This window comes from Arachis hypogaea, chromosome 14 (assembly GCF_003086295.3).
Source record: "Arachis hypogaea cultivar Tifrunner chromosome 14, arahy.Tifrunner.gnm2.J5K5, whole genome shotgun sequence".
NCBI lineage: Eukaryota > Viridiplantae > Streptophyta > Magnoliopsida > Fabales > Fabaceae > Arachis > Arachis hypogaea.
The window spans coordinates 113,120,013-113,147,071 of NC_092049.1; the positions used below are offsets into that span (position 1 = coordinate 113,120,013).

At 40.1% G+C, this 27,059-nt stretch overlaps 1 protein-coding gene across 1 annotated transcript; it reads right to left on the reverse strand.

The window, feature by feature from the left end:
- Window positions 1-3,495: 3,495 nt before the first annotated feature.
- Window positions 3,496-25,302, reverse strand: LOC140178675 (uncharacterized). The gene is made up of 3 exons (XM_072215893.1): window positions 25,126-25,302; window positions 4,108-4,635; window positions 3,496-3,876 (listed from the first exon to the last, which is right to left on the reverse strand). The coding sequence occupies exons 1-3, from the start codon at window positions 25,300-25,302 to the stop codon at window positions 3,496-3,498; spliced, it is 1,086 nt and encodes a 361-aa protein (XP_072071994.1).
- Between the last annotated feature and the right edge of the window lie 1,757 nt (window positions 25,303-27,059).

Sequence of the window (27,059 nt, forward strand, 5' to 3'; positions counted from 1 at the left end):
TGAATACCAAGTAGTTCATAAAGCCTTAAAACCAATTCACCTCTCTCAACATCTATCAGAGCTCTCCCAGTAGTCAGGAATGGTCTTCTTAGGATGATGGAGTCCTTTGCATCCTCTCCCATATCTAATATCACAAAATCTGCAGGGAGGAATAGCTCTCCAATCTAGACCAAGACATTTTTCACTAGCCCATGCGCTTGCCTCAGAGATTTGTCAGCCATCTCTAATGCTATCCTTGTAGGCCGTGCCTCTTGAATTTACAGCTTCTTCATTACGAACAAAGGCATCAGGTTAATACTTGAGCCAAGATCACAAAGAGCTTTGTCAAAGGTGATAGTCCTAATAGTGCATGGAATCTGAAAGTTCCCTAGATCTGGCATCTTCTTAGGCAGCTTGCTCTAAATGAGTGCACTACACTCCTTGGTCAGTACCACTGTTTCATCTCCCTTTAAGGCTTTCTTCTCAGAGAGTAGGAATTTCATGAGTGCCATATAGGGAGGCATTTTCTCCAAAACCTCAGCAAAAAGAATATTTATTTGTAGCTTTTTAAAGATTTCCAAGAACTGAGAGAACTTCCCGTCCTTAGTCTCCTCTTGGGGCTTCTGAGGTTGTGGTGTTTCAGGCTCTTGAATATGCGCTTTAGGTGGGGCATGTAATAATGCAGCTTCAGCCTTTTTTGGAGTTTCTTTCTCCTCTGACCCCTTAGCAACTTGTGCCTCCTTCTTCAGTTTATCTATATGTCACCAGGAAGAGTGTTGGGGGGTCTCTCAGGTATTCTTTTGCTCAGCTGACCCACTTGTACTTCCAAGTTCCGAATGAAAGCTCTAGATAGTCTCCTGCATAAAGCTATGGGTGCTCTTGAAAAGCTCTGCAACTAGAGTGGCCAAGTCAGGAGTATTCTGAGGCTGGGTGGACGCCTGCTGTTGTTGAGAAGCTTGAAATTGGTGGCTATTGAAATTGTTGAACTTGTTTTGATTCAAACCGCCCTGAGAGTTATTGTTAAAGTTCTGTTAAGGCTTCTGGGGTTGCTCTCTCCATCCAATTTTTGGGTGATTCCTCCATCCCTGATTGAATGTATTTGAATAGGGATTATTACTGGATTTCTTGAAGAATTTTCCATATAATTAACTTGCTCAGGAGTGGGTTGAGCATAACCATAATTTTCCCTTGGCTGAAGTCTCCACTCATGTCATATAATACATCTTGAGTAGTTGAATTCATTGCATATGGGAGAAAGATAGAGTAATTTCATGTGATGGGAATATAGTGAAATTTAAAGTTGAATTTGTGTTATAGTTGAGTTGAATTCTAAACTTATTATTGATTATATTTGGTTGATTATAATGTGTTAATTGCTGGTAGACTATTCAATTTTTTGTTTTATAATGTAATATATTGTTTTATAGTGTAAGATATTGTTCATTGTTGTTCTATGTTATTTTTTTTTAACACTAGAGCTCAACACAACACAGTGGAGCAACAAACTAACAGACACATCAGTACCAAAAAGCCTAGTAAAAAGTGACACAACACCTTTCCATTCGTTGGCGCTCATCACCGTCATGTTGAAGATCTCTTCCACACCTTTGCTTACATTCTGGAATACTCTTCTATTTCTTTCCAACCAGATGTTCCAGACGATTGCATAGAAGCATCTCAGTCGTTGCTCTCGATCCTCCTTCCTCCTTGGTTCCTCTATCCAGCTTAAGAAATGTTCTCGCATCAAACCTGGAAAAGCCCACTGTCGGCATAACGTCGATATCCAAGCACTCCAAACTTGCTAGGCAAATCCACAACCTAGAAACAGGTGGTGGGCTTGCTCCACCTCAGTATGACAGAAAACACAGATATTATCTTCTTGTCTGATAATTCCAAACCTGCTAAGCTTGTCTTTTGTACTCACTCTACCTATTAGGACAAACCAAGTAAATAGTTCCACTCTGGGTGGTACTAAACCTTTCCAGATAGTCTTCGTGAAGCTGTAACTGGTAACCTCCTCTGGGATCAATTCTTCCTGCCAAACCTACACAAATGAGTTAGTTGAAAAAACTTCTTTTCTGTCTAGTTTCCACACAACACTATCCTCTCTGTTTTGTATTAGATTCACAGGTCTCAACACTTCGTGTAATTCACTCAGAAGTTCTAACTCCCATTGAAAGAGCTCTCTTTTCCAATGGAAATTCCAAATCCACTCTAGCCCATCCCAAAACCCACAATCTCCTATAACATATCCACATTGGTTTGAAACAGAGAATAGTCTGGGGAATCGATCCTTCAAAGATCCACAGTATAACCATACATCCTTCCAAAAATGAGTATGCCGTCCATCACCAACCTCCATGGACAAACCTATGATCATCTTCTCCCTTAAGTGTTGATTTGTTATTTGTAATTGACATATATCCTTCCAGGGGCCTCCTCTAGTAGGTAGTACTTGAGTTGACAGTAGCTCATTAGGATTTAGGTTGTTATAAGAGCACACCACTTAAATAACATAGCCGTGTTGCGGATCATAGCATTTCCAACTCCCAATCCTCCCAATCTCTTGGGAGCCTACACCACTTCCCATTTAACGAGTGCCATCCCATTATTTCCATCCTCCTTCCTCCAAAGGAACCTTCTCTGTAGGGAGATCAATTTTTTAGCAACCGCTTTTGGCATCTTGAACAAACTCAGATAATATACTGTTAGGCTATTTAACACTGACTTGATCAGCACCAACTTCCCAGCTTTACTCAGCACTTTCGCTTTCCATAGGCTTAGCTTCTCCTCCACTTTATCTATGATGGGCTTCCAAGTTTTCACCAGCCTCAAATTTGCTCCTAAATGAATTCCCAAGTATTTGACTGGAAGGGAGCCTCCCTTGTAGCCCAACAAACGGCACATACTCTGGACCCATTGCTGGTCACAGTTTACTAGAATCAAGCTCGACTTATCAAAATTAATACTCAACCCTGACATCAGCTCAAAGCACCTCAAGAGTCGCTTGTAGTTCTTGATAGTCTCCTCCTCCGGTGGGCTAAATAGAATTGTATCATCCACAAACTGAAGATGCGATAGCTCTATACTATCTTGCCCAACCAACAATGGTGATATACGGCCATTCCTGACCGCCTCTCTAATCATCCGATGTAGCACATCTACAACCAGTACGAACAGGAACGGAGAGAGTGGGTCACCTTGTCTCAAGCCTCTTTCCATTTTGAAGGGTTTGGACGGTGAACCATTTATCAGGACTAACATAGAAGCTGTCGTCACACACTCCATAACCCACGATCTCCATCTAATCCCAAATCCTATCTTCTGCAGCACTAAGTCCACAAAACTCCACTTGACTCTATCATATGCTTTTTGGAAGTCTAACTTTATTATTGCTGCCTCCTCCTTCCTTCGCTTGAGCCAGTCCACAGTTTCACATGCAATGAGTGTCCCATCGTGTATTTTCCTGCCTTTCACAAATGCGTTATGAGTCTCCCCTACTAGCTCTGGCATTACTTATCTCATCCTCCTCACCAGTACTTTGGAAATGACCTTGTACACACACCTAACCATACTAATAGGTCGCAGGTCTTTAATCTCCCTTGCCCCCACAAACTTCGGTGCCAGCGCCACCCAACTGATATTGGACTCCGCCGGTAATCTTGATGTCTGAAAGAACCCGATCACAGCTGTCGTGAATTCCAGCCCTATCTCCTCCCAACACCTCTTAATGAAATTCATGTTGTACCCGTCACAGCCTGGCGCCTTAGAGGACTCACAATCCCAAACAGCCTCTCTTATCTCCTCAGCTGACGGCAACATTTCCAACTTTACAGCCTCATCCTGGCATATCCTTCCCACTAGACCATCCCTGAAGCCCACCATAGGAGAGTGTTTCTATTGATATAATTCCTTATAGAAGTCGATAATAGCAATTTTAATCATTGCCTGATTCCTGACCTGTCTGCCGTTGACTAGCAAAGTATCTATCCTGTTATTCCTCCTTCTTGCTGAGGCTATGTGATGAAAGTATCTTGTATTTTTGTCCATCTCCTTGGCTTGTCTTGATCGGGACATCTGCTTCTAATGAATCTCTTTTCTCACATACCACTTGTCACAGCAACTTACTAGCGCCTTTCGCCTAGCCTCCATAGTTCCATCATACACTCCATTGCTTACCAAGTCATCAATCTTTTTAATTTCTTCCTCAAAGGTCGTAATCTTCTTATCCATATCACTAAAATTGGCCTTATGCCACCTTCTTAAAGGAATCGACAATGCTTTCAATTTATCTGTGAACTGAATCTCCCCCAAGCCTCTCCACTCCTCCTTCACCATTCTAATGAAGCCTTCATGCGTAAACCAGGAATCTAAACTTCTGAACGGCCTAGGTCCTCCCCGCATTTTGTTGTCTTCTACGATAATAGGGCAATGATCTGACAGCCCCCTTGGTCCACCTCGTACCCGAGTCTCCAGAAACTCCTCCAGCCACTCTAGGCTAAACATAGCTCTATCAATGCGACTACAAGAGCGTCCCCTAAACCATGTGAACATACGATCAGTGAGCGGAAAGTCCACTAACTCCATATCTTGGATCCAAGCCTTAAAATCTTCTGCAGACCGAGGTAAGGCCCCATCACCTTGTCGTTCCTCCACCTGTACTATTTCATTGAATTCTCCAATATAACAACAAGGCACTTGGCATAACCCCACTATTTAACTCAACTCTTCCCACACTTGCAACTTTGCACCCCTTTCATGTTGGTGCACGAAAATTACTTCACACTATGTAATTCCGCACAACTAACCAGGAAGTGCACTGGGTCGTCCAAGTAATATCTTACGTGAGTAAGGGTCGATCCCACAGAGATTGTTGGTTTGAAGCAAGCAATGGTTATCTTGCTACTCTTAGTCAGGATATTAATTTGTGGTTATCAGTTGACTTGCAAATGAACAAGAGAGAATGAATAAAAGGTTACTTGTTATGCAGTAATGGAGAATATGCTGGAGTTTTGGAGATGCTTTGTCTTCTGAATCTCTGCTTTCCTCCTGTCTTCTTGTTCACGCACGCACGTTTCTTCTATGGTAAGTTGTGTGTTGGTGGATCACCGTTGTCAATGGCTACCATCCGTCCTCTCAGTGAAAATGGTCCAGGTACGCTGTCACCGCACGGCTAATCATCTGTAGGTTCTCGATCAAACCGGAATAGGATTTACTGTCCTTTTGCGTCTGTCACTACGCCTAGCACTCGCGAGTTTGAAGCTCATCACAGTCATCCAATCCTTGAATCCTACTCGGAATACCACAGACAAGGTTTAGACTTTCTGGATTCTCATGAATGCTGCCAATGGATTCTAACTTATACCACGAAGACTCTGATTAAGGAATCTAAGAGATACTCATTCAATCTAATGTAGAACGGAGGTGGTTGTCAGGCACACGTTCATGGGTTGAGAATGGTGATGAGTGTCACAGATCATCACCTTCGTCATAATGAAGCGCGAATGAACATCTTAGATAGGAACAAGCGTATTTGAATAGAAAACAAAAATACTTGCATTAATTCATCGAGACACAGCAGAGCTCCTCACCCCCAACAATGGAGTTTAGAGACTCATGCCATCAAAGAGTACAAAGTTCAGATCTAAAATGTCATGAGATACAAAATAAATCTCTAAAAGTTGTTTAAATACTAAACTAGTAACCTAGGTTTACAGAAAATGAGTAAACTATGATAGATAGTGCAGAAATCCACTTCTAGGACCCACTTGGTGTGTACTGGGGCTGAGACTTAAGCTTCTCACGTGCCTGGGCTGTTTTGGGCGTTCAACGCCAGGTTGTAACTTGTTTCTGGCGTTGAACTCCAACTTGTAACCTGTTTCTGGCGTTGGACGCCAGACTGCAACATGGAACTGGCGTTGAACGCCAGTTTACATCATTTATCCTTGAGCAAAGTATGGACTATTATATATTGCTGGAAAGCCCTGGCTGTCTACTTTCCAACGCAATTAGAAGCGCGCCAATTGGACTTCTGTAGCTCCAAAAAATCTATTCCGAGTGTAGAGAGGTCAGAATCCAACAGCATCAGCAGTCATTTTTCAGCCCGAATCAGATTTTTGCTCAGCTCCCTCAATTTCAGCCAGAAAATACCTGAAATTATAGAAAAACACACAAACTCATAGTAAAGTCCAGAAATATGAATTTTTCCTAGAAACTAATGAAAATATACTAAAAACTTAACTAAAACATCCTAAAAACTACATGAAATTAACCCCAAAAAGCGTATAAAATATCCGCTCATCACAACACCAAACTTAAACTGTTGCTTGTCCCCAAGCAACTAGACAAATAAAATAGAATACAAATAAGTCACGAAGCAATAATATCTCAGAGTTTTTGAGTGAAGCTCAGATTCTAATTAAATGAGCGGGACTAATAGCTTTTTGCTTCCGAACAGTTTTGGCATCTCACTTTATCCATTGAAGCTCATAATGATTGGCATCTATAGGAACTTAGAATTTAGATAGTGTTATTGATTCTCCTAGTTCAGTATGTTAATTCTTGAACACAGCTACTTTTATGAGTCTTGGCCGTGGCCCTAAGCACTTTGTTTTCCAGTATTACCACCGGATACATAAATGCCACAGACACATAATTGGGTGAACCTTTTCAGATTGTGACTCAGCTTTGCTAAAGTCCCCAATTAGAGGTGTCCAGGGTTATTAAGCACACTCTTCTTTTTGCTTTGGATCTTGACTTTAACCGCTCAGTCTCAAGTTTTCACTTGACACCTTCACGCCACAAGCACATGGTTAGGGACAGCTTGGTTTAGCCACTTAGACCAGGATTTGATTCCCTTAAGCCCTCCTATCCACTGATGCTCAAAGCCTTGGATCCTTTTTATTACCCTTGCCTTTTTGTTTTAAGGGCTATTGGCTTTTTCTACTTGCTTTTTCTCTCTCTCTTTTGTTTTTTTTCGCATATACTTTCTTTTTTGCAAGCTTTGTATTCACTGCTGTTTCTTGCTTCAAGAATCACTTTTATGATTTTTCAGATTGTCAATAACATGTCTCATGTTCATCATTTTTTCAAGAGCCAACATATTTAACATTCAAGAACATCAAATTCCAAAGACATATGCTCTGTTCAGGCATTCATTCAGAAGGCATAAAGCATTGCCACCACATGTAAATAATTAGAATTTCTTTTATTAAAACTCAAAAAATATTGCCTCCTTATTCTAAAGAAAATCTTCTATTTTATTCATGTTTAATGATGATGAGAAAAATAAATTATAGCTTAATTGGAGATAAAATAACTACTAACTACTACTATAACTTCTAAGGTAAAACTCAAATAAGAACAATTATCACAGAGTTAAGGCTAAGATTAGAACTCAACAACCTTGAATTTGGGATGTGGATGTTCCTCTAGTCTGTGGGGTGCTTGGTCCTTCAAGAGATAACTTCTGACGCTTTAGTTCCTTTAAGTCACGCCCTTGCTCTTCTTGTTCCCTGAGCAGTTTGTAGAGCATGCTGTTTTGGTTTTGCTGTTCTTCTTTTATTTGGTCCATAGCTTCTTGCAATTTAGTAACAGATGCTTCAAGATGTTCCCAATATTCAAATTGAGGGATTTCTGGGAGAAATTCCTGTGCTCTCCTCTTGATGGGGTCATCCTGCACTTGTTGTTTTTCCATTGTGGTTTTAGTGATTGGTTGCTCTACTGAGATGTACTCCGTTATTCCCATCCTTACTCTAGCATCTTTGTAGAGCATAGAGATTAAGCTTGGATAAGCCAACCTGGCATCTTTGGAGTTCTTGTTTGCAAGTATGTAAAATTCAGATGGGATTAGTTGATGAACTTCCACTTCTTTTCCCAACATAATGCAATGGATCATCACTGCTCTTTTAACGGTGACTTCAGAACGGTTGCTAGTGGGCAATATAGAACGCCCAATGAAGTCCAACCATCCTCTGGCGACTGGTTTGAGATCTTCTCTCTTGAGTTGATTTGGGACACCCTTGCTGCTGGTGGTCCACCTGGCTCCAGGGATGCATATATCCTCTAGAATCTTATCCAAGCCCTTGTTTATTCTCATCATTCTCCTATTGAAGGAGTCTGGGTCATCTTTTAGCTGAGGTAGCTTAAAGATCTCCCTGATTTTGTCAGGGTGGATGTGAACAATCTTTCCTCTGACCAAAGTCTGATAGTCATAGAGGGCAGTTCCAGATATTCTCTGCCTGTCTGTTTGCCACAGATTAGCGTAGAACTCCTGAACCATATTCCTTCCCACTTTTGTTTCAGGATTAGCTAGGATTTCCCAGTTCCTGTTTCGAATCTGCTCTTGGATCTCCGGATATTCATCTTCTTTCAGATCGAACTTGACTTCCGGGATCACTGATCTTAGACCCATTATTTTGTAGTAATGGTCTGAATGTTATTTGGTTAAGAACTTCCCTTGATTCCAAAGTGGTTTTGGAATACTCTCTTTCTTGCCTCTTGGAGTGGGTTATTTTCCTTTAGGAGCCATGATCTTAGTGGGTATGGTTTAGTGATCACGGATAAGCACACCAAATTTAGAGGTTTGCTTGTCCTCAAGCAAAAGAAAAGAAAGGAGAGGGATAGAAGGAGAGCTAGTGTCGAATGGTGGATGAGAGGAGGGAGGCCGAATGTGGCTTTAAAAGGGAGGGGGTGGGTTTTCGAAATTTTTAAAAAGATCATATAGAAGATATGATTTATAAAAAAATAAGTATGATATGAAAAGATGTGATTTAAAATTGAAAATATATGAAAGATATTTGAAAAAGATAAATTTGGATTTTGAAAAAGATAATGATTAGTTGAAAGGATTTTAGAATGAAAAGAGATATAGTTGTTTTGTAAAATTTGAAAAAAGAGTTGAATTGGATTGAAAAGAAGAATTTGTGTTTATGGATTAAGATACATTTGTTAAAGTAGGGTTTTTAGAAATTAGGGTTTTTAGAAATTAGGGTTTGTAACATGTTTATGCAAGAAATCATGAATTGAAACATGAAAATTAAAATTAAAATGAAAAATGTGAAGTAAAAACGAATTTACCTCCTCCCCATCATCCTGGCGTTAAACGCCCAAATGCTGCATGTTTTGGGCGTTTAACGCCCAAATACTGCTTCCCCTGTGCGTTCAACGCCCAGTTGTAGCTTCTTTCTGGCGTTGAACGCCAGGAACTCCTTTGTCACTGGGCGTTTTTCTGAACGCCCAGGATGCTGTAAATCTGGCGTTAAACGCCCAGAAGGTGCTTCTTTCTGGCATTCAACGCCCAGAAGATGCTTCTTTCTGGTGTTTAATGCCCAGATGGCTATCCTTACTGGAGTTCAACGCCCAGTGGATGCTTCTTTTGGGCGTTGGACGCCCAAAACAGTCTGTTACTGGCGTTTTCTTTCCAGTGATCTTTTTTTTTTTGGTTTGTGCTCTGAATCCTTCTGTAACCCTGTGAACTTATGCAATTGACTCTTTACCTTATTAACAATGAACTTTATATAAACAAATAAAATCAAGAATAGGGTAAAATAACAGAAAAAGTGTTGCCAATGGCTGGGTTGCCTCCCAGCAAGCGCTTCTTTATTGTCTTTAGCTGGACATTGCTGAGCTTTTAATCTAGCTTCAGCCTTGAGCACTCTTGCTCAACATTACCTTCAAGATAGTGCTTGATTCTCTGTCCATTAACAATGAACTTCTTATCAGAATCAATGTCTTGAAGCTCCACATAACCATATGGTGATACACTTGTAATCATATATGGTCCCCTCCACCGGGATTTCAGTTTTTCGGGGAATAGTCTGAGCCTAGAGTTAAACAGTAGAACCTTTTGTCCTGGTTCAAAGATTCTATATGACAGCTTTCTGTCATGCCACCTTTTTTATTTCTCTTTATAAAGCTTGGCATTTTTGAAAGCAGTGAATCTGAATTCCTCTAGCTCATTCAGCTGGAGCAATCTTTTTTCTCCAGCTAATTTGGCATCAAAGTTTAGGAATCTGGTTGCCCAGTAGGCCTTATGCTCCAGTTCCACGGGCAGGTGACAAGCCTTACCATATACTAGTTGGTACGGAGAGGTCCCTATAGGAGTCTTGAATGCTGTTCTGTAAGCCCACAGAGCATCATCCAAGCTCTGTGCCCAATCCTTTCTACGGGTACTTACAGTCCGTTCCAGGATCCTTTTTAGTTCTCTGTTAGAAACTTTAGCTTGTCCATTTGTCTGTGGATGATATGGAGTAGCCACCTTGTGGCGAATCCCATACCGGACCATGGCAGAGTAAAGCTGTTTGTTGCAGAAGTGAGTGCCCCCATCACTGATTAGTACCCTAGGGACACCAAACCTGCTGAAGATATGTTTCTGGAGGAACTTCAGCACTGTTTTAGTATCATTGGTGGGTGTGGCAATGGCCTCTACCCATTTTGATACATAATCGACTGCCACCAGAATATAAATGTTTGAGTATGATGGTGGGAAAGGCCCCATGAAGTCAATTCCCCATACATCAAACAACTTAATCTCCAAGATCCTTTGTTGAGGCATGGCGTAACCATGAGGCAGATTACCAACTCTCTAGCAACTGTCACAGTTACGTACAAACTCTCGGGAATCTCTATAGAGGGTAGGCCAGTAGAAGCCACATTGGAGGACCTTGGTGGCTGTTCGCTCACCTCCGAAATGACCTCCATATTGTGATCCATGGCAATGCCACAGGATCCTCTGTGCTTCTTCTCTTGGCACACACCTACGGATTATTCCGTCTGCACATCTCTTAAAGAGATAGGGTTCATCCCACAAGTAGTACTTTGCATCAGTAATTAATTTTTTCTTTTGTTGCCTGCTGTACTCCTTGGGTATGAACCTTGCAGCTTTATAGTTTGCAATGTCTGCAAACCATGGTGTTTTCTGAATGGCAAACAAATGCTCATCCGGAAAGGTTTCAGAAATCTTAAAAGAAGGGGGAACGCCCCTTCTATTAGCTCTATCTGGGACAGGTGATCAGCCACTTGGTTCTCTGTCCCTTTTCTGTCTCTTATTTATATATCAAACTCTTGCAGAAGCAACACCCATCTTATGAGCCTGGGTTTCAAATCCTGCTTTGTGAGTAGATATTTAAGAGCAGCATGGTCAGTGTACACAATCACTTTTGATCCTACCAAGTATGATCTAAACTTGTCAATGGCATAAACTACTGCAAGCAATTCTTTTTCTGTGGTTGTGTAATTTTTCTGGGCATCATTTAAAATACGGCTAGCATAATAAATGACATGCAGAAGCTTGTCATGCCTCTGCCCCAGTACTGCACCAATGGTGTGATCACTGGCATCACACATAGTTCAAATGGTAATGTCCAGTCTGGTGCAGAAATAACTGGTGCTGTGACCAGCTTAGCTTTCAGAGTCTCAAAAGCTTGCAGACACTCTGTGTCAAACACAAATGGCGTGTCAGCAGCTAGCAGATTACTCAGGGGTTTTGCAATTTTTGAAAAATCCTTTATAAACCTCCTGTAGAATCCTGCATGCCCCAGAAAGCTTCTGATTGCCTTAACATTAGCAGGTGGTGGTAGTTTTTCAATTATCTCCACTTTAGCTTGATCCACCTCTATTCCCTTGTTTGAAATTTTATGCCCAAGGACAATTCCTTCAGTTACCATAAAGTGACATTTTTCCCAGTTTAAAACTAGGTTGGTCTCTTGGCATCTTTTCAGAACAAGTGCTAAATGGTTAAGGCAGGAGCTGAATGAGTCTCCATATACTGAGAAGTCATCCATGAAGACTTCCAGAAATTTTCCACCATATCAGAGAAAATAGAGAGCATGCATCTCTGAAAGGTTGCAGGCGCATTACACAGCCCAAATGGCATCCTTCTGTAAGCAAACACTCCAGATGGACATGTGAATGTTGTTTTCTCTTGATCCTGAGGATCTACTGCAATTTGGTTGTAGCCTGAATAGCCATCCAAAAAACAGTAATAATCATGACCTGCTAGTCTTTCTAGCATCTGGTCTACGAATGGTAAAGGAAAATGATCCTTTCTGGTGGCTGTATTGAGCCTTCTGTAGTCAATACACATGCGCCACCCTGTAACTGTTCTTGTAGGAACCAGTTCATTTTTTTCATTATGAACCACTGTCATGCCTCCCTTTTTGGGGACAACTTGGACAGGGCTCACCCAGGGGCTATCAGAAATAGGATAAATAATCCCAACCTCTAGTAATTTGGTGACCTCTTTCTGCACCACTTCCTTCATGGCTGGATTTAGCCGCCTCTGTGGTTGAACCACTGGCTTAGCATTGTCCTCCAATAAGATCTTGTGCATGCATCTAGCTGGGCTTATGCCCTTAAGGTCACCTATAGACCACCCAAGAGCTGTCTTGTGTGTCCTTAGCACTTGAATTAGTGCTTCCTCTTCCTGTGGATTTAAAGCAGAGCTTATGATCATTGGAAAAGTGTCACATTCTCCCAGAAATGCATATTTCAGGGATGGTGGTAATGGTTTGAGCTCGGGTTTAGGAGGTTTTTCCTCTTCCTGAGGAAATTTCAGAGGCTCTTTCAATTCCTCTGAATCCTCAAGATCAGGCTGAACATCTTTAAAGATATCTTCCAACTCTGATTCGAGACTCTCAGCCATGTTGATCTCCTCTACCAAAGAGTCAATAAGATCAACTTTCATGCAGTCTTTTGGTGTGTCTGGATGCTGCATGGCATTGACAGCATTCAACTTAAACTCATCCTCATTGACTCTCAGGGTGACTTCCCCCTTTTGGACATCAATGAGAGTTCGTCCAGTTGCTAGGAAAGGTCTTCCTAGAATGAGAGTAGCACTCTTGTGCTCCTCCATTTCTAGTACTACAAAGTCAGTGAGAAAGGCGAATGGCCCAATCCTGACAATCATGTCCTCAATCACGCCTGATGGGTATTTAATGGAGCCATCAGCAAGTTGGAGACATATCCGGGTTGGTTTAACTTCTTCAGTTAAACCAAGCTTTCTGATAGTGGATGCAGGTATTAGGTTGATGCTTGCCCCAAGATCACATAAGGCTGTCTTGGTGCAATTACCCTCTAATATGCATGGTATCAGAAAGCTTCCAAGGTCTTTAAGCTTTTCAGGAAAGCTCTTCAGAATGACTGCACTGCATTCTTCAGTGAGGAGAACTCTTTCAATTTCTCTCCAATCCTTTTTATGACTCAAGATCTTTTTCATGAACTTGGCATAAGAAGGTATTTGCTCAAGTGCCTCTGCAAACGGAATCTTTATTTCAAGAGTCCTGAGATAATCTGCGAAGCGAGCAAATTGCTTATCCTGCTCCTCTTGGCGGAGTTTTTGAGGATAAGGTATCTTGGCTTTATATTCCTCAACCTTAGTTGCTGCTGGTTTATTTCCTACAGAGGTGGTTGGAAATGCCTTTTTAGAGGGGTTGTTATCAGCACTTGTGTATATCTGATCCCTCACTAGCATTTGAATGCCAGGGTTAGAAACTGGAGTGACATTGGATGCCAACTCCTCACCTGTTCCTGGCGTCTGAACACCAGAACTGTGCTTCCTTTGGGCGTTCAACGCCAATTCCTTGCTTGTTTTTGGCGTTGAACGCCAGGACTGAGCATGGTTTGGGCGTTCAACGCCAGCTTTCCACCCAATTTCTGGCGTTTGATTGCCAGAATTATTCCTCTCCGGGCTCTTACTGTCCTCAGATGGATTTTGGATAGTTTGCTCATTTCTTGGCTTCCTGCTACCTTGAGGTGGGGCATCTAATGTTTTCCCACTTCTCAATTGAACTGCTTGGCACTCTTCTGTTATTTGTTTTGACAGCTGCTACTTTGTTTGCTTTAATTGTACTTCCATATTTATATTAGCCATTCTTGTCTCTTGTAGTCTCTCCTTGAATTTGGCTAACTGTTTTGTTAGAAAATCCAATTGCTGATTGAATTCAGTAGCTTGTTCTGCAGGACTGAGTTCAGCAGTCACTGTTTTAGCCTCTTCTTTCATGGAAGGTTCACTGCTTAGGTACAGATGCAGATTTCTGGCAACTGTATCAATGAGCTCTTGAGCTTCTTCAATTGTCTTTCTCATGTGGATAGATTGACAAACCCCATTTGTAGGGTTTATCTTGTATTGATTTTTGGGGATTTTATCACCTTTTACCCATATTTATTCAAGAAATAGCATGGTTTTGTATATTCTCCTTTAATTGTGCTTGAATGTGAAAACATGCTTTTTAGGACTCAAAATAGATAAATTTAATTCACCCTGATTCTATTAGATGCCTTGATATGTTTGTTAAGTGATTTAAGGTTTAGGAGGCAAAGATTGTATCAAGGGAATGAAGAAAGAAAGCATGAAAAGTTGGAGAACTCATGAAGAAAGGGAAGAACCGGAAAGCTGTCAAGCCGACCTCTTTGCACTTAATCGACCATAACTTGAGCTACAGAGGTCCAAATGATGCGGTTCCAGTTGGGTTGGAAAGCTAACATCCGGGGCTTCGAAACAATATAAGATTTGCCATAGTTGCTATACGTATGGTGGCGCGCACGTGCAAAGTACGCGCACGCGCCGTTGCTGCCACCTAGTTCACTTAAAGCAAAACGTGGCCAACGAATTCTAAAGCCTTGTGGGCCCAATCCAACTCATTTCTGATGCTATTTAACCCAAGGAGTGAAGAGGGAAACATAGGTTAGTTACCATTAGTTTAGTTTAGCTTTGTAGTTAGTTTCTAGAGAGAGAAGCTCTCACTTCTCTCTAGAATTAGGATTAGGTTTAGTTCAATAATCTTAGATCTAGGTTTTAATCTTTGCTTTCTTCTACTTCTACCTTTCAATTCTTTGTTGTTACATTGCAATTTCCTTTATGTTGTTCTTATGTTTTGTTGTAGATCTACTTTTGCTCCTTCTATTTTCTTTCAATTCAATTAGAGGTAATTCATAATAATTGTGTTCCTTTTGATTGTTGTTGTTAATTCATTGCCATAATTGTTGTTAGATTCTATTTTTGTTATCAATTTACTTTGCTTTTCTTTTATGCCTTCCAAGTGTTTGATGAAATGCTTGGTTGAATTTTAGTATAGATTTTGTTCCTCTTGGCTATGGTAGAGTAATTAGTGACGCTTGAGTTATCTAATTCCTTTGTTGATTGATAATTGGAGAGATTGCTAATTGGTTTGGAGTGCACTAAAGCTAGTCTTTCCTTGGGAGTTGGCTAGGACTTGTGGCTCAAGTCAATTTATCCACTTGACTTTTCTTTAATTAGTAAGGGTTAACTAAGTGGTAGCAATGAACAATTCTCATCACAATTGAGAAGGATAACTAGGATAGGACTTCTAGTTCTCACACCTTACCAAGAGCCCTTTTATAGTTGTTAGTTTATTTTCATCGCCATTTACTTTTCATGCTTCTTATCCAAAACCCCAAAATAACTCATAACCAATAACAAGACACTTTATTGTAATTCCTAGGGAGAACGACCCGAGGTCCAATACTTCGGTTTATAAATTTTAGGGGTTTGTACTAGTGACAAACAACTTTTTTGTATGAAAGGATTATTGTTTGGTTTAGGAACTATACTTGCAACGAGAATTCATTTGTGAAATTCTAAACCATCAAAAATCCAATCGTCAAATGGCGCCGTTGCCGGGGAATTGCAATGGTGTTATGTTATTGGTTATTGTACATATGTGAATAGTGTGAATATCTTGCTTTTTGCTTTATTTGCTAGTTGTAGAATTTTATTTCTCTTATTTTCCATTATCTTTTGATTTTTGTTTTCTCTTTCCATTATGAATTCTCATTTTGGCTATGAGTGTGATTACAACTATGTTGTAGGTGATGAGGACTATAATGGTAATGTGTATCAAGGATGGGACAATCAAAGGTGGGAAGAGCCATATGCTTATGATCAATCATCATGGCAACAACCCCCACCAATGCACTATGAGGAAGAGCCAATCTTTGATGCATATCAATCAAATGGCTATGGTGAATCTCCTTGTGACTTTCAAGAACCACCACCATATGCCTATGAGTCATATCCTCAACATGAACCTCAACCACACTCACAAGCCTATTTTCAACAAACACCTCCATATGACCATGATCCTTACCTACCATACCAACCTCCTTTTGAACCATATGAGCCATACATGGAACCACAATTCCAAGATTACTACTCCCAAGAACCACCTCAATACACACCACCACCTTACCAAGAAGAACCACCTTCCTATAATGAACTCTTTCTCCAAGACAATGAACCCTCTTATCCACCCCAATTCTCAATGGATGAAACCCTTAGCCTTATACTTCAAGGGCAAGGAGAAATGCAAAGGGAGATACTAGAATTTATGGCTACCTTGACCAAGGTAGTAAGCATTTTAGCCTCCCAATGCTTGAGCACTCAAAGCACTCCCATGGTCACATGTGGAGAACCAATTAAAGAGCATAGCATGAAGGAAAGATTGGAAACTCCGGTGGAAAAGGAGGAATGCTACTTTGTGTTAGAACAATTGGAGGAGCCTATGATCATTAAAGAAAAGGAAGAAGTGGTTGAAGACTTAGGAGATGCGGAACCTCCATGGGAAGCTAAAATCAAAGAAAATCCCTCCAAGAAGAGTAAATTTGATGTTGAGGAGGAATGTGCACAACCTCCGAGGCATATTCTATATGAAGACTTGGAGAGAATGAAGCAAGAATTGAGTTCCCTTGGTGATGAAGATCATGCACCCAATCTTCTTGGTGAAGAATCCTTTGAATTTGAAGAACCTTCTCCCAATGAATTTAAAAGTGATGTGGAGGTAGATTTCTCTCAACCTCCCATTTATGACTTGAGTGATGTTGAAGAGTTAGAGGAAGTTGATGAACAAAGGATTGAAAATGAAGAAGTTTATGAAGAGGTGGAGATTGACAAGGAAGCAAACAAGGGAGTAGAGCTTGCAAGCACATTGGAGATACCTCTCCCCAAGCCACTACCATCCATTCTCTCATTCAAGTGGGTAAATTCCTTATACTTAAGCTTTGTTATTCCCCTTGAATATGGTTTGCTTGAAACGGATGGCCAACTTAGGGAGCTTTGTGGGATGAAGCGTAAACGAAAAAGGTTTTGTGGTTGGCGTTGCAAATCAAGGCTCATTATGGTTGATGCATCAAACATGAGATATAAAGGTTGGAGTAGTGCTCAAATAGATGGGTCTAGGAGGATTGTTGGCCACTATATAGAGAATTCACCTCACTCACGACCCGGTTGGACTAATAATGATGATCAACCTCAAGACGGGTATGAAAACAAAGTGTGGGATCCCGGATTACAAGAAGAGGATCAACTTTGGGAGCCCCAAGCTTGTGAAGAACTCCATCAAGACTTGGCTCAATCCATGAAGAATCTTGGGGCACAATGGAGAACCAAGCATTGGTGGGAGTTCCAAGATGAATACAAGCACAAGCCACCTTGATGAGGAGCTCCCCATAAGTCCAACTTAAGGACAATAAACAAAAGTGCTAGGTGGGAGACAACCCACCATGGTAAAATCCTTTCATTTTCTTTTTTGTATATATTGGTAAAATTAGTTTAATTTCATGTTTTTTTTAGTTAGTTGAGTATGTTTGGTAGTTTAAGTATGTTAAATAAGGTTTTATGGTGTTTTGGTAGCTGTTTGGAGGTTTGGAATGCTTGGATTGGTGCAAAAACATAGAAAAAAAAAATTTTTGAAAAACAGAGCACCATCCACGCGTACGCGTACATGGCGCGTACGCGCACTTCCAGCATTTTCGACCATCCACGCACGCGCGCCATGCGTGCGTACGCGTGGATTGAGAAGTTCCAACCTCCATATATTTTCCAGAGAGTTGTGCCTGCGCCGCGTCAACGTTGTGCCTCTGGCACGAACCCCACTTGCGCACACGCGCACATGACGCGTACGCGCCACTCTCGAAATAAGCCAACGACGCGCGCGCGCCATGCGTGCGTACGCGCGGATTTCTTTCTCCCATCCACTTTTCTTTTCTTCTCCTCTTTCCAATTCTCTCCTTCTCCTTTCTTCTTCCCTTCTCCTACCCCTCATCCAACACTTCCAAACACCTTGGATAACCATTTATTTTAGTTAGTTAATTAGTTAGTTGGTTAGTTAATTAGTTAGTTTTAGTTTAGCTCTCATTTTATTTTCTCTCTTTTCATTATACGTGTTGGATTATTGACTTTGTTTATTATACGTTGCTGCCCTTATTGCCTAAATGCTATTTTAGCATAAATGTTTTTAGATAATCTTTGTTGGATTCTATGATTGAGGTTATATTTTGTTACTTGGTTTTGAGTTCTTCATGCTTACCTTTTGAAAAAAAATACCAAGTGATGAGAATTGTCTTCGAGCTTATAACTCTTTTGAATTGCATGTTGTAGCTAGCCACTATGTGATTTGGATCCTTTTCCCTCGATTAGGCAACCTCTTGATGGATGATGTTGTGCATTTACCTTAATGCATTGTGTTCATGATTATATCCATCCATATGTTTGACTTGAATGCTTTCATGCTTCTCTAATGCTTGTCTTACCTTACAAGCTTACTTAAAGCATCTCAAGCACACTAGGATAAGTGAAGTGCATGCTTCTTTTGTGACATAGCTTTTATGCTAATGTGTATTCTAAACCGCGCAATTTAGAATTCACACACCTAATATTTCTTAATGTCACACTAATTCACTCACCTCATTCTAGTGATTTACCTCATTCCAACAATGTATGCTTCCTTGCTTTTATATCTTCTCATCTTATGGTGTTATATTTTTGTTTTTCATAATGAATGCACCACAAGCAACCATGGAAGCGGAAGAAAGAACACATAGCAATCCGGAGAGTCGCCGTACCCCCTTGCTCATCTTTGAGTGCACCGAGGACGGTGCAAACTTTTAAGTGTGGGGAGGTCGTCCGACCGGTCGGCGATTTTGGGTGACAAATTTCTAATCCCAACACTTTTGCATTTCATTTTAGGTTTTTTTTGGATTTTTGTTGCATTTTCTTATTTTTGCATATATATACACAATAAGTTTAGTCAAAATAATGAAATTTTCCAAGGATTTCTATCTATAGGGAACCAATTGATTTGAGTGGAAAACTTTTCATAGAACTTGCTTGAATTATATATTTTGTGGAACATGATTTATGAGCTAAGAACACAAGCTTGTGAGATTTGAGCCTAACGGTGTGGTTACATCTTATAACCACTTATTTTTCCTTCTTGTGTGCATTATTCTCTTTCTATGATTGTAATCTTTGATTTGTTTGATTCTTTATGTCCATTATTTTGTGTATTCATGTATTTATATGATTGAGGCCATCAATTCATTAGCTCACTCACCCAAATGGCCCTACCTTTTATCTTCCATTGTTAGCCAAATTTGAGCCTACGATTAACCCACTTGTTCTTAATTTAGCACATTACAAGCCTTAAAGCGAAAAAACAATGAATGTCCTTTATTTGGATCTTTGATTAGCTTAGGCTAGAGTGTGTGTATCATTCAAGTGTGGGAACCTTGGGACATTGGGTGAATAAAAGGGTAGTTTTGTATTATTATTGTAAATATTGGGAATTGGGTACATGCTCATGTATTGATTAAATGTATAGACCTTATGCATTGGTACTCTTGTATATAGTTTGAAAGAAAGAAAAAATGAGAAAAACAAAAAAAATATATGAAAAGTATAGAAAAAAAATGGAAAAAGAAAGAAAACGAAAAAGAAAGAAATAAAAAGGGGACAAAATGCCCCAAGGTGAAGCTCAATAAGATCAATGCATATGAGTTGTGAAATGAAAAGAAAATGCATGAGTATGTGAAAAAGTGAGAAAATGGGTAGTTAGGTTAGAACTTAATTGTATAGGATGTCATAGGTTAGGTGGGAAGTTTAAGCTTATCAAAGATTCAAATTTTAAGCTCACTTGACCAAATATGCATCCTACCTTGACCCTAGCCCCATTACAACCAATGAAAAGACCTCATGATAATTGTATGCATGCACTGAATAATTGTTGATTGTTAGATGAAAAACAAATCTTGGAAAGCATGAAATAGAGGAGAATTGAGTGAATCAACCCTAAACACTTGAGCGAATAGAGTGCAAACACATCCGGTGAGGGTTTGATGCTCAATTACATGTTTCACCTATGATCATCATTCTTCATGCAAGTTTGTAAAAATATTTAATAACTCAATTCAATTGTGGATTAGACTTGCTAGTCCTTAGCCCTTGTGCATATATGTTTCTTGGGAATTGATTTATTTTGACCAAGCACTTGCATTCATTTAGATAGTTGCATATAGGTAGATTGCATTTAGTTAGTTTCCATTGAATAAATGCCATACCCTTACTTCATTCTTGGTTTAAGCATGAGGACATGCTTGGTTTAAGTGTGGGGAGGTTGACAAACCCCATTTGTAGGGTTTATCTTGTATTGATTTTTGGGGATTTTATCACCTTTTACCCATATTTATTCAAGAAATAGCATGGTTTTGTATATTCTCCTTTAATTGTGCTTGAATGTGAAAACATGCTTTTTAGGACTCAAAATAGCTAAATTTAATTCACCTTGATTCTATTAGATGCCTTGATATGTTTGTTAAGTGATTTAAGGTTTAGGAGGCAAAGATTGGATCAAGGGAATGAAGAAAGAAAGCATGAAAAGTTGGAGAACTCATGAAGAAAGGGAAGAACCGGAAAGCTGTCAAGCCGACCTCTTTGCACTTAATCGACCATAACTTGAGCTACAGAGGTCCAAATGATGCGGTTCCAGTTGGGTTGGAAAGCTAATATCCGGGGCTTCGAAACAATATAAGATTTGCCATAGTTGCTACACGTATGGTGGCGCGCACGTGCAAAGTACGCGCACGCGCCGTTGCTGCCACCTAGTTCACTTAAAGCAAAATGTGGCCAACGAATTCTAAAGCCTTGTGGGCCCAATCCAACTCATTTCTAATGCTATTTAACCCAAGGAGTGAAGAGGGAAACATAGGTTAGTTACCATTAGTTTAGTTTAGCTTTGTAGTTAGTTTCTAGAGAGAGAAGCTCTCACTTCTCTCTAGAATTAGGATTAGGTTTAGTTCAATAATCTTAGATCTAGGTTTTAATCTTTGCTTTCTTCTACTTCTACCTTTCAATTCTTTGTTGTTACATTGCAATTTCCTTTATGTTGTTCTTATGTTTTGTTGTAGATCTACTTTTGCTCCTTCTATTTTCTTTCAATTCAATTAGAGGTAATTCATAATAATTGTGTTCCTTTTGATTGTTGTTGTTAATTCATTGCCATAATTGTTGTTAGATTCTATTTTTGTTATCAATTTACTTTGCTTTTCTTTTATGCCTTCCAAGTGTTTGATGAAATGCTTGGTTGGATTTTAGTATAGATTTTGTTCCTCTTGGCTATGGTAGAGTAATTAGTGACGCTTGAGTTATCTAATTCCTTTGTTGATTGATAATTGGAGAGATTGCTAATTGGTTTGGAGTGCACTAAAGCTAGTCTTTCCTTGGGAGTTGGCTAGGACTTGTGGCTCAAGTCAATTCATCCACTTGACTTTCCTTTAATTAGTAAGGGTTAACTAAGTGGTAGCAATGAACAATTCTCATCACAATTGAGAAGGATAACTAGGATAGGACTTCTAGTTCTCACACCTTACCAAGAGCCCTTTTATAGTTGTTAGTTTATTTTCATCGCCATTTACTTTTCATGCTTCTTATCCAAAACCCCAAAATAACTCATAACCAATAACAAGACACTTTATTGTAATTCCTAGGGAGAATGACCCGAGGTCCAATACTTCGGTTTATAAATTTTAGGGGTTTGTACTAGTGACAAACAACTTTTTTGTATGAAAGGATTATTGTTTGGTTTAGGAACTATACTTGCAACGAGAATTCATTTGTGAAATTCTAAACCATCAAAAATTCAATCGTCATAGATCCACCAGCTGAGTAATCTAGAGAGATCTGAGCTTTTTCTGTAAGCCCATAATAGAAGATGTCTAGCTGAACCCACTCTGAAAATATTTCAGAGGGGCATTTTCTTAGCATCTCTCTGTATCTCTCCCAGGCATCATAAAGAGATTCATCATCTCCTTGTTTAAAGCCTTGGATGTCCAGCCTTAGCTGTGTCATCCTTTTTGGAGGGAAATATTGATTTAGGAATTTTTCTGACAGTTGTTTCCATGTCCTTATGCTAGCCTTAGGTTGGTTATTTAACCACCTCTTAGCTTGGTCTTTTACAGAAAATGGAAACAGTAATAATCTGTAGACATCCTGATCTACTTTCTTATCATGTACTGTGTCAGTAATTTGTAAAAACTGTGCCAGAAACTCTGTAGGTTCTTCCTGTGGGAGACCGGAATACTGGCAACTTTGTTGCACCATGATAATGAGCTGAGGATTCAACTCAAAGCTACTGACTCCAATGGAGGGTATACAGATACTACTCCCATATGAGGCAGTAGTGGGGTTAGCATATGACCCCAGAGTCCTTCTGGACTGTGCATTTCCACTTAGATCCATGATGGAGAATGGGAGATGATGTGGCTTTATTTTATTTATTTATTATAAAAAAAATTTCGAAATAATAAAATAAAATAAAATAAAAACTACAAAAAAAATTGAAAATATTTTATGAGGATTTTCGAAAAAATGAAGAGAGAGAATAAGTGGTTAGGAGGTTTTGAAAAAGATATGATTTTTAAAAACTTGACAACTAAGATATGATAAGATAAAATTTTTGAAATTGAAATATGAATTTTTATGAAGAATTTCGAAATATTAGCTTAAAAATAGTTAGAAAAGATATTTTTTTTATTTTTGAATTTTATGATGAAAGAGAAAAATACATAAAAGACACACAACTTAAAATTTTTAGATCTAATGCTCCTTGTTTTCGAAAATTTTGGAGGGAAAACACCAAGGAACACCAAACTGAAAAATTTTAAGATCAAAACACAAGGAAGACTCAAGAACACTTCGAAGAATCACAAGAACAACAAGAACATGAAGGTAGAACACCAAACTTAAAATTTTTAGAAGACCAAAATAAAATTTTCGAAAACCAAAGAAAAATCAACAAGAAAACACCAAACTTAAAGTTTGGCACAAGATTTAATAGAAAAATTATTTTTGAAAAAGAAGATTTTGAAAAGAATATACCCAATTACCAAGAACATAGACTAACGCTCTAGCCAATTGGGCTGTAAATGTAACACTTGTTTTGAAGAAGTATTTTTAAATAACTAAGAATGAAATTTTTTTTGAAAACTAAAGTTTTGAAAAGGCACAAGAAAAACAAGAAAAGAAACAGAACAAGAAAAACTAAAGGTCAAACAAGAAAAATAAGCAAGAGCAACTTGAAGATGAAGAAAGAACAAAGAACACAAATTTCGAAAATTTTTAAAAGAAAATTTTTTTCCTAATCTAAGCAAAAAAATAAACCGTCAGTTGTCCAAACTCAAACAATACCCAGCAACGGCGCCAAAAACTTGGTGCACGAAAATTACTTCACACTATGTAATTCCGCACAACTAACCAGCAAGTGCACTGGGTCGTCCAAGTAATACCTTACGTGAGTAAGGGTCGATCCCACGGAGATTGTTGGTTTGAAGCAAGCTATGGTTATCTTGCTACTCTTAGTTAGGATATTAATTTGTGGTTATCAGTTGACTTGCAAATGAACAAGAGAGCATGAATTAAAGGTTACTTGTTATGCAGTAATGGAGAATATGCTGGAGTTTTGGAGATGCTTTGTCTTCTGAATCTCTGCTTTCCTCATGTCTTCTTGTTCACGCACGCACGTTCCTCCTATGGTAAGTTGTGTGTTGGTGGATCACCGTTGTCAATGGCTACCATCCGTCCTCTCAGTGAAAATGGTCCAGGTACGCTGTCACCGCACGGCTAATCATCTGTAGGTTCTCGATCATACCGGAATAGGATTTACTATCCTTTTGTGTCTGTCACTATGCCCAGCACTCGCGAGTTTGAAGCTCGTCACAGTCATCCAATCCTTGAATCCTACTCGGAATACCACAGACAAGGTTTAGACTTTCCGGATTCTCATGAATGCTGCCAATGGATTCTAGCTTATACCACGAAGACTCTGATTAAGGAATCTAAGAGATACTCATTCAATCTAATGTAGAATGGAGGTGGTTGTCAGGCACACGTTCATGGGTTGAGAATGGTGATGAGTGTCACAGATCATCACCTTCGTCATAATGAAGCGCGAATGAACATCTTAGATAGGAACAAGCGTATTTGAATAGAAAACAGAAATACTTGCATTAATTCATCGAGACACAGCAGAGCTTCTCACCCCCAACAATGGAGTTTAGAGACTCATGCCGTCAAAGATTACAAAGTTCAGATCTAAAATGTCATGAGATACAAAATAAATCTCTAAAATTTGTTTAAATACTAAACTAGTAACCTAGGTTTACAGAAAATGAGTAAACTATGATAGATAGTGTAGAAATCCACTTCTGGGGCCCACTTGGTGTGTGCTGGGGTTGAGACTTAAGCTTCTCACGTGTCTGGGCTGGTTTGGGCGTTCAACGCCAGGTTGTAACCTATTTCTGGCGTTGAACTCCAACTTGTAACCTGTTTCTGGCGCTGGACGCCAGACTGCAACATGGAACTGGCGTTGAACACCAGTTTACGTCATTTATCCTTGAGCAAAGTATGGACTATTATATATTGCTGGAAAGCCCTGGATGTCTATTTTCTAACGCAATTGAAAGCGCACTAATTGGACTCCTGTAGCTCCAGAAAATCTATTCCGAGTGCAGAGAGGTCAGAATCCAACAGCATCAGCAGTCCTTTTTCAGCCCGAATCAGATTTTTGCTCAGCTCCCTCAATTTCAGCCAGAAAATACCTGAATTACAGAAAAACACACAAACTCATAGTAAAGTCCAGAAATATGAATTTTTCCTAGAAACTAATGAAAATATACTAAAAACTTAACTAAAACATCCTAAAAACTACATGAAATTAACCCCAAAAAGCGTATAAAATATCCGCTCATCACATGTGCACCATAGACCAGAAAAAAAGCACAGTTGAAGTTACTTTTTATCAGGATCCCTTCCACACACAACCATCTATCTCCCTTATGGCAGGTATTCAATTTAAATACTGATTCATCCCATATTAATAAAAGTCCAACTGATGCACCTTCAGAGCCTACATATTCCCATCCCGCTCCATCCTCTCCCCATAGTCTGGCCACATCATATCTCGTCACTATCCCCCTTTTAGTCTCAATCAAACCCAACAAATTCAATCTATGTTTATTCTTAAGGTTCTTCACCATACTAAACTTTCCATCACCCCTTAGCCCCCTAACATTCCAAGAACTAAAGATCATTTAAAAAGTTTCTAACACACCTATTTTTTATGCTTTGGTCTGCATCGTCTGAGTTTCTCCTTCTGCTTTGCTATTTTTCTTTTGTGATCTATTTCTTCATTTTGCGCTTGGAGTATGGCCATAATGTCATCGTTCTCATTGTATAACATGGCGCCTGACTCCTTTGCCAATTCCCAAGTTCTTCGGTTCTCCAGCATCTGTTCTTCCAAATCCGAACACTGGGTATCACCATCTTCTGCCGCTAGCTCTACTAGTTCATTCCCATAAGCATTCCCTTCCCTTTCGTCCTCCTCATGCCCGATCTCTAATCTGTTGTCACTCCGGACAACAATCTGACCTCCGTCTATGTCCGATTCAATCTGTTCCTCGGTTACCGCATACCCCTCAGGTCTCCCATGCCTCCTCTGAGTGCCGCTGCCAGCTTCCTTCAATCCTCTTGCTGTAACAGCCACATGCAAGCCGGCCCTATCACTGGCGTCTCTCGGGTGTTGCTCCTCATCGCCATGTGTCCAATAAATAGCTCCAACCTTCTGACCTGTTACGGGGCATCCTTCCTCCGAGCCTGGGCCTCCTTGCACCGATCCTCCTGGCCCGTGCTCAGCATAATGGGCATGAGTAGATCCACCGCGGCGCGCCATGAGATCAAGGCGGGGTGGCTGCTGACTTCCCTCGTGCCCAGCCCCAGCAATCATGCCATCGACCGCCTCGAAGAATCGGCCGCTGTTGGTGTTGCACCCATGCCCTTCGCCGTCTTCAACGGGTAGCGCTCCCCTTGCCCAACCCGAACCTCCCCTCTCAGGCCCATCCATTGAACCGCCTCCTTCTTCGATTGGTTTCAGGTCTAGTGCCCGCCCCGGTTCTCCCCTCATATGCCTAGACGTGGATCCGCTCCCATCAAGTGTAGCTGGCCCAATTTGGTTGTTTGGCCCCTTGTCCTGCTGTTTTTTGTGGCAGGCCCAAATCTCCTTCAAGGTGATAGATTTCTGTTTAGCATTGGTGGGCCCCCTTCCTTTTCCACTTAAAACACATGTGATCGTTCTCTCTAATTCTGCCTCATCCCTTGTACCGGTATCTCTTCCAGCATCAATTATGCCTTGATTATCTCCAATAATTTCTTGATCAGTTACGGATCTCCAGCGATATTGGCAATTATTGTTATCAGTCCATTCATTCAAAATTATGTGTGAAATTCCTAATCTGCCCTTGTCTTCTTTCTCGCCTCGCTTTAGCATCAACAGCATCTCCTTCTCTTGGCCGGCCCCGTACAATGAATGATTTTGATGGCGCTGCAACAATTCTACTCCTGTCCCCTTGCCCCTGCTATCTTGAATTGGTCTCTCTCTGTTTGTTGTCATTTGATGACCAGGTCTTTCAGCACAGTGTAGTTCACACGCCTCATGTCCTACCTCCTTCACGAACACGTCATATCCTCTGGTACCCACAGTGATATGAATCCATTCTTGGATTCCGTTCATAATGCACGTATCAATCTGTACACGACCTACCGTGAAGGAACTGCATAATTCAGTCTCTTTATCACATCTTACCACTTCTCCCCATTAGCTTCCTATCATATTAAAAGTGTCGACAAACCATGCTTGTAACGGGACTCCAAAGCATTCAAGCCACACTCTGCGAGTTTCACTGTGTTCCGACTCCTCCCACCTCCATACCCTGTGAAACAAGTGGAGTAGGCTATTCAT

Bases quoted from the DNA above. Each gene is read 5' to 3' on its own strand.
- LOC140178675 (XM_072215893.1), bottom strand. From the start codon at position 25,302: ATGGTGAAGAACCTTAAGAATAAACATAGATTGAATTTGTTGGGTTTG. The intron at 4,636-25,125 runs GTATTTAAATTG...GAAATAGTACAG, and splicing joins TATTAATATGGGATGAATCA to GTGGAGGAACGACAAGGTGA. The intron at 3,877-4,107 runs GTAAGTTGCTGT...TTATATCAATAG, and splicing joins AGGCTAGGCGAAAGGCGCTA to AAACACTCTCCTATGGTGGG.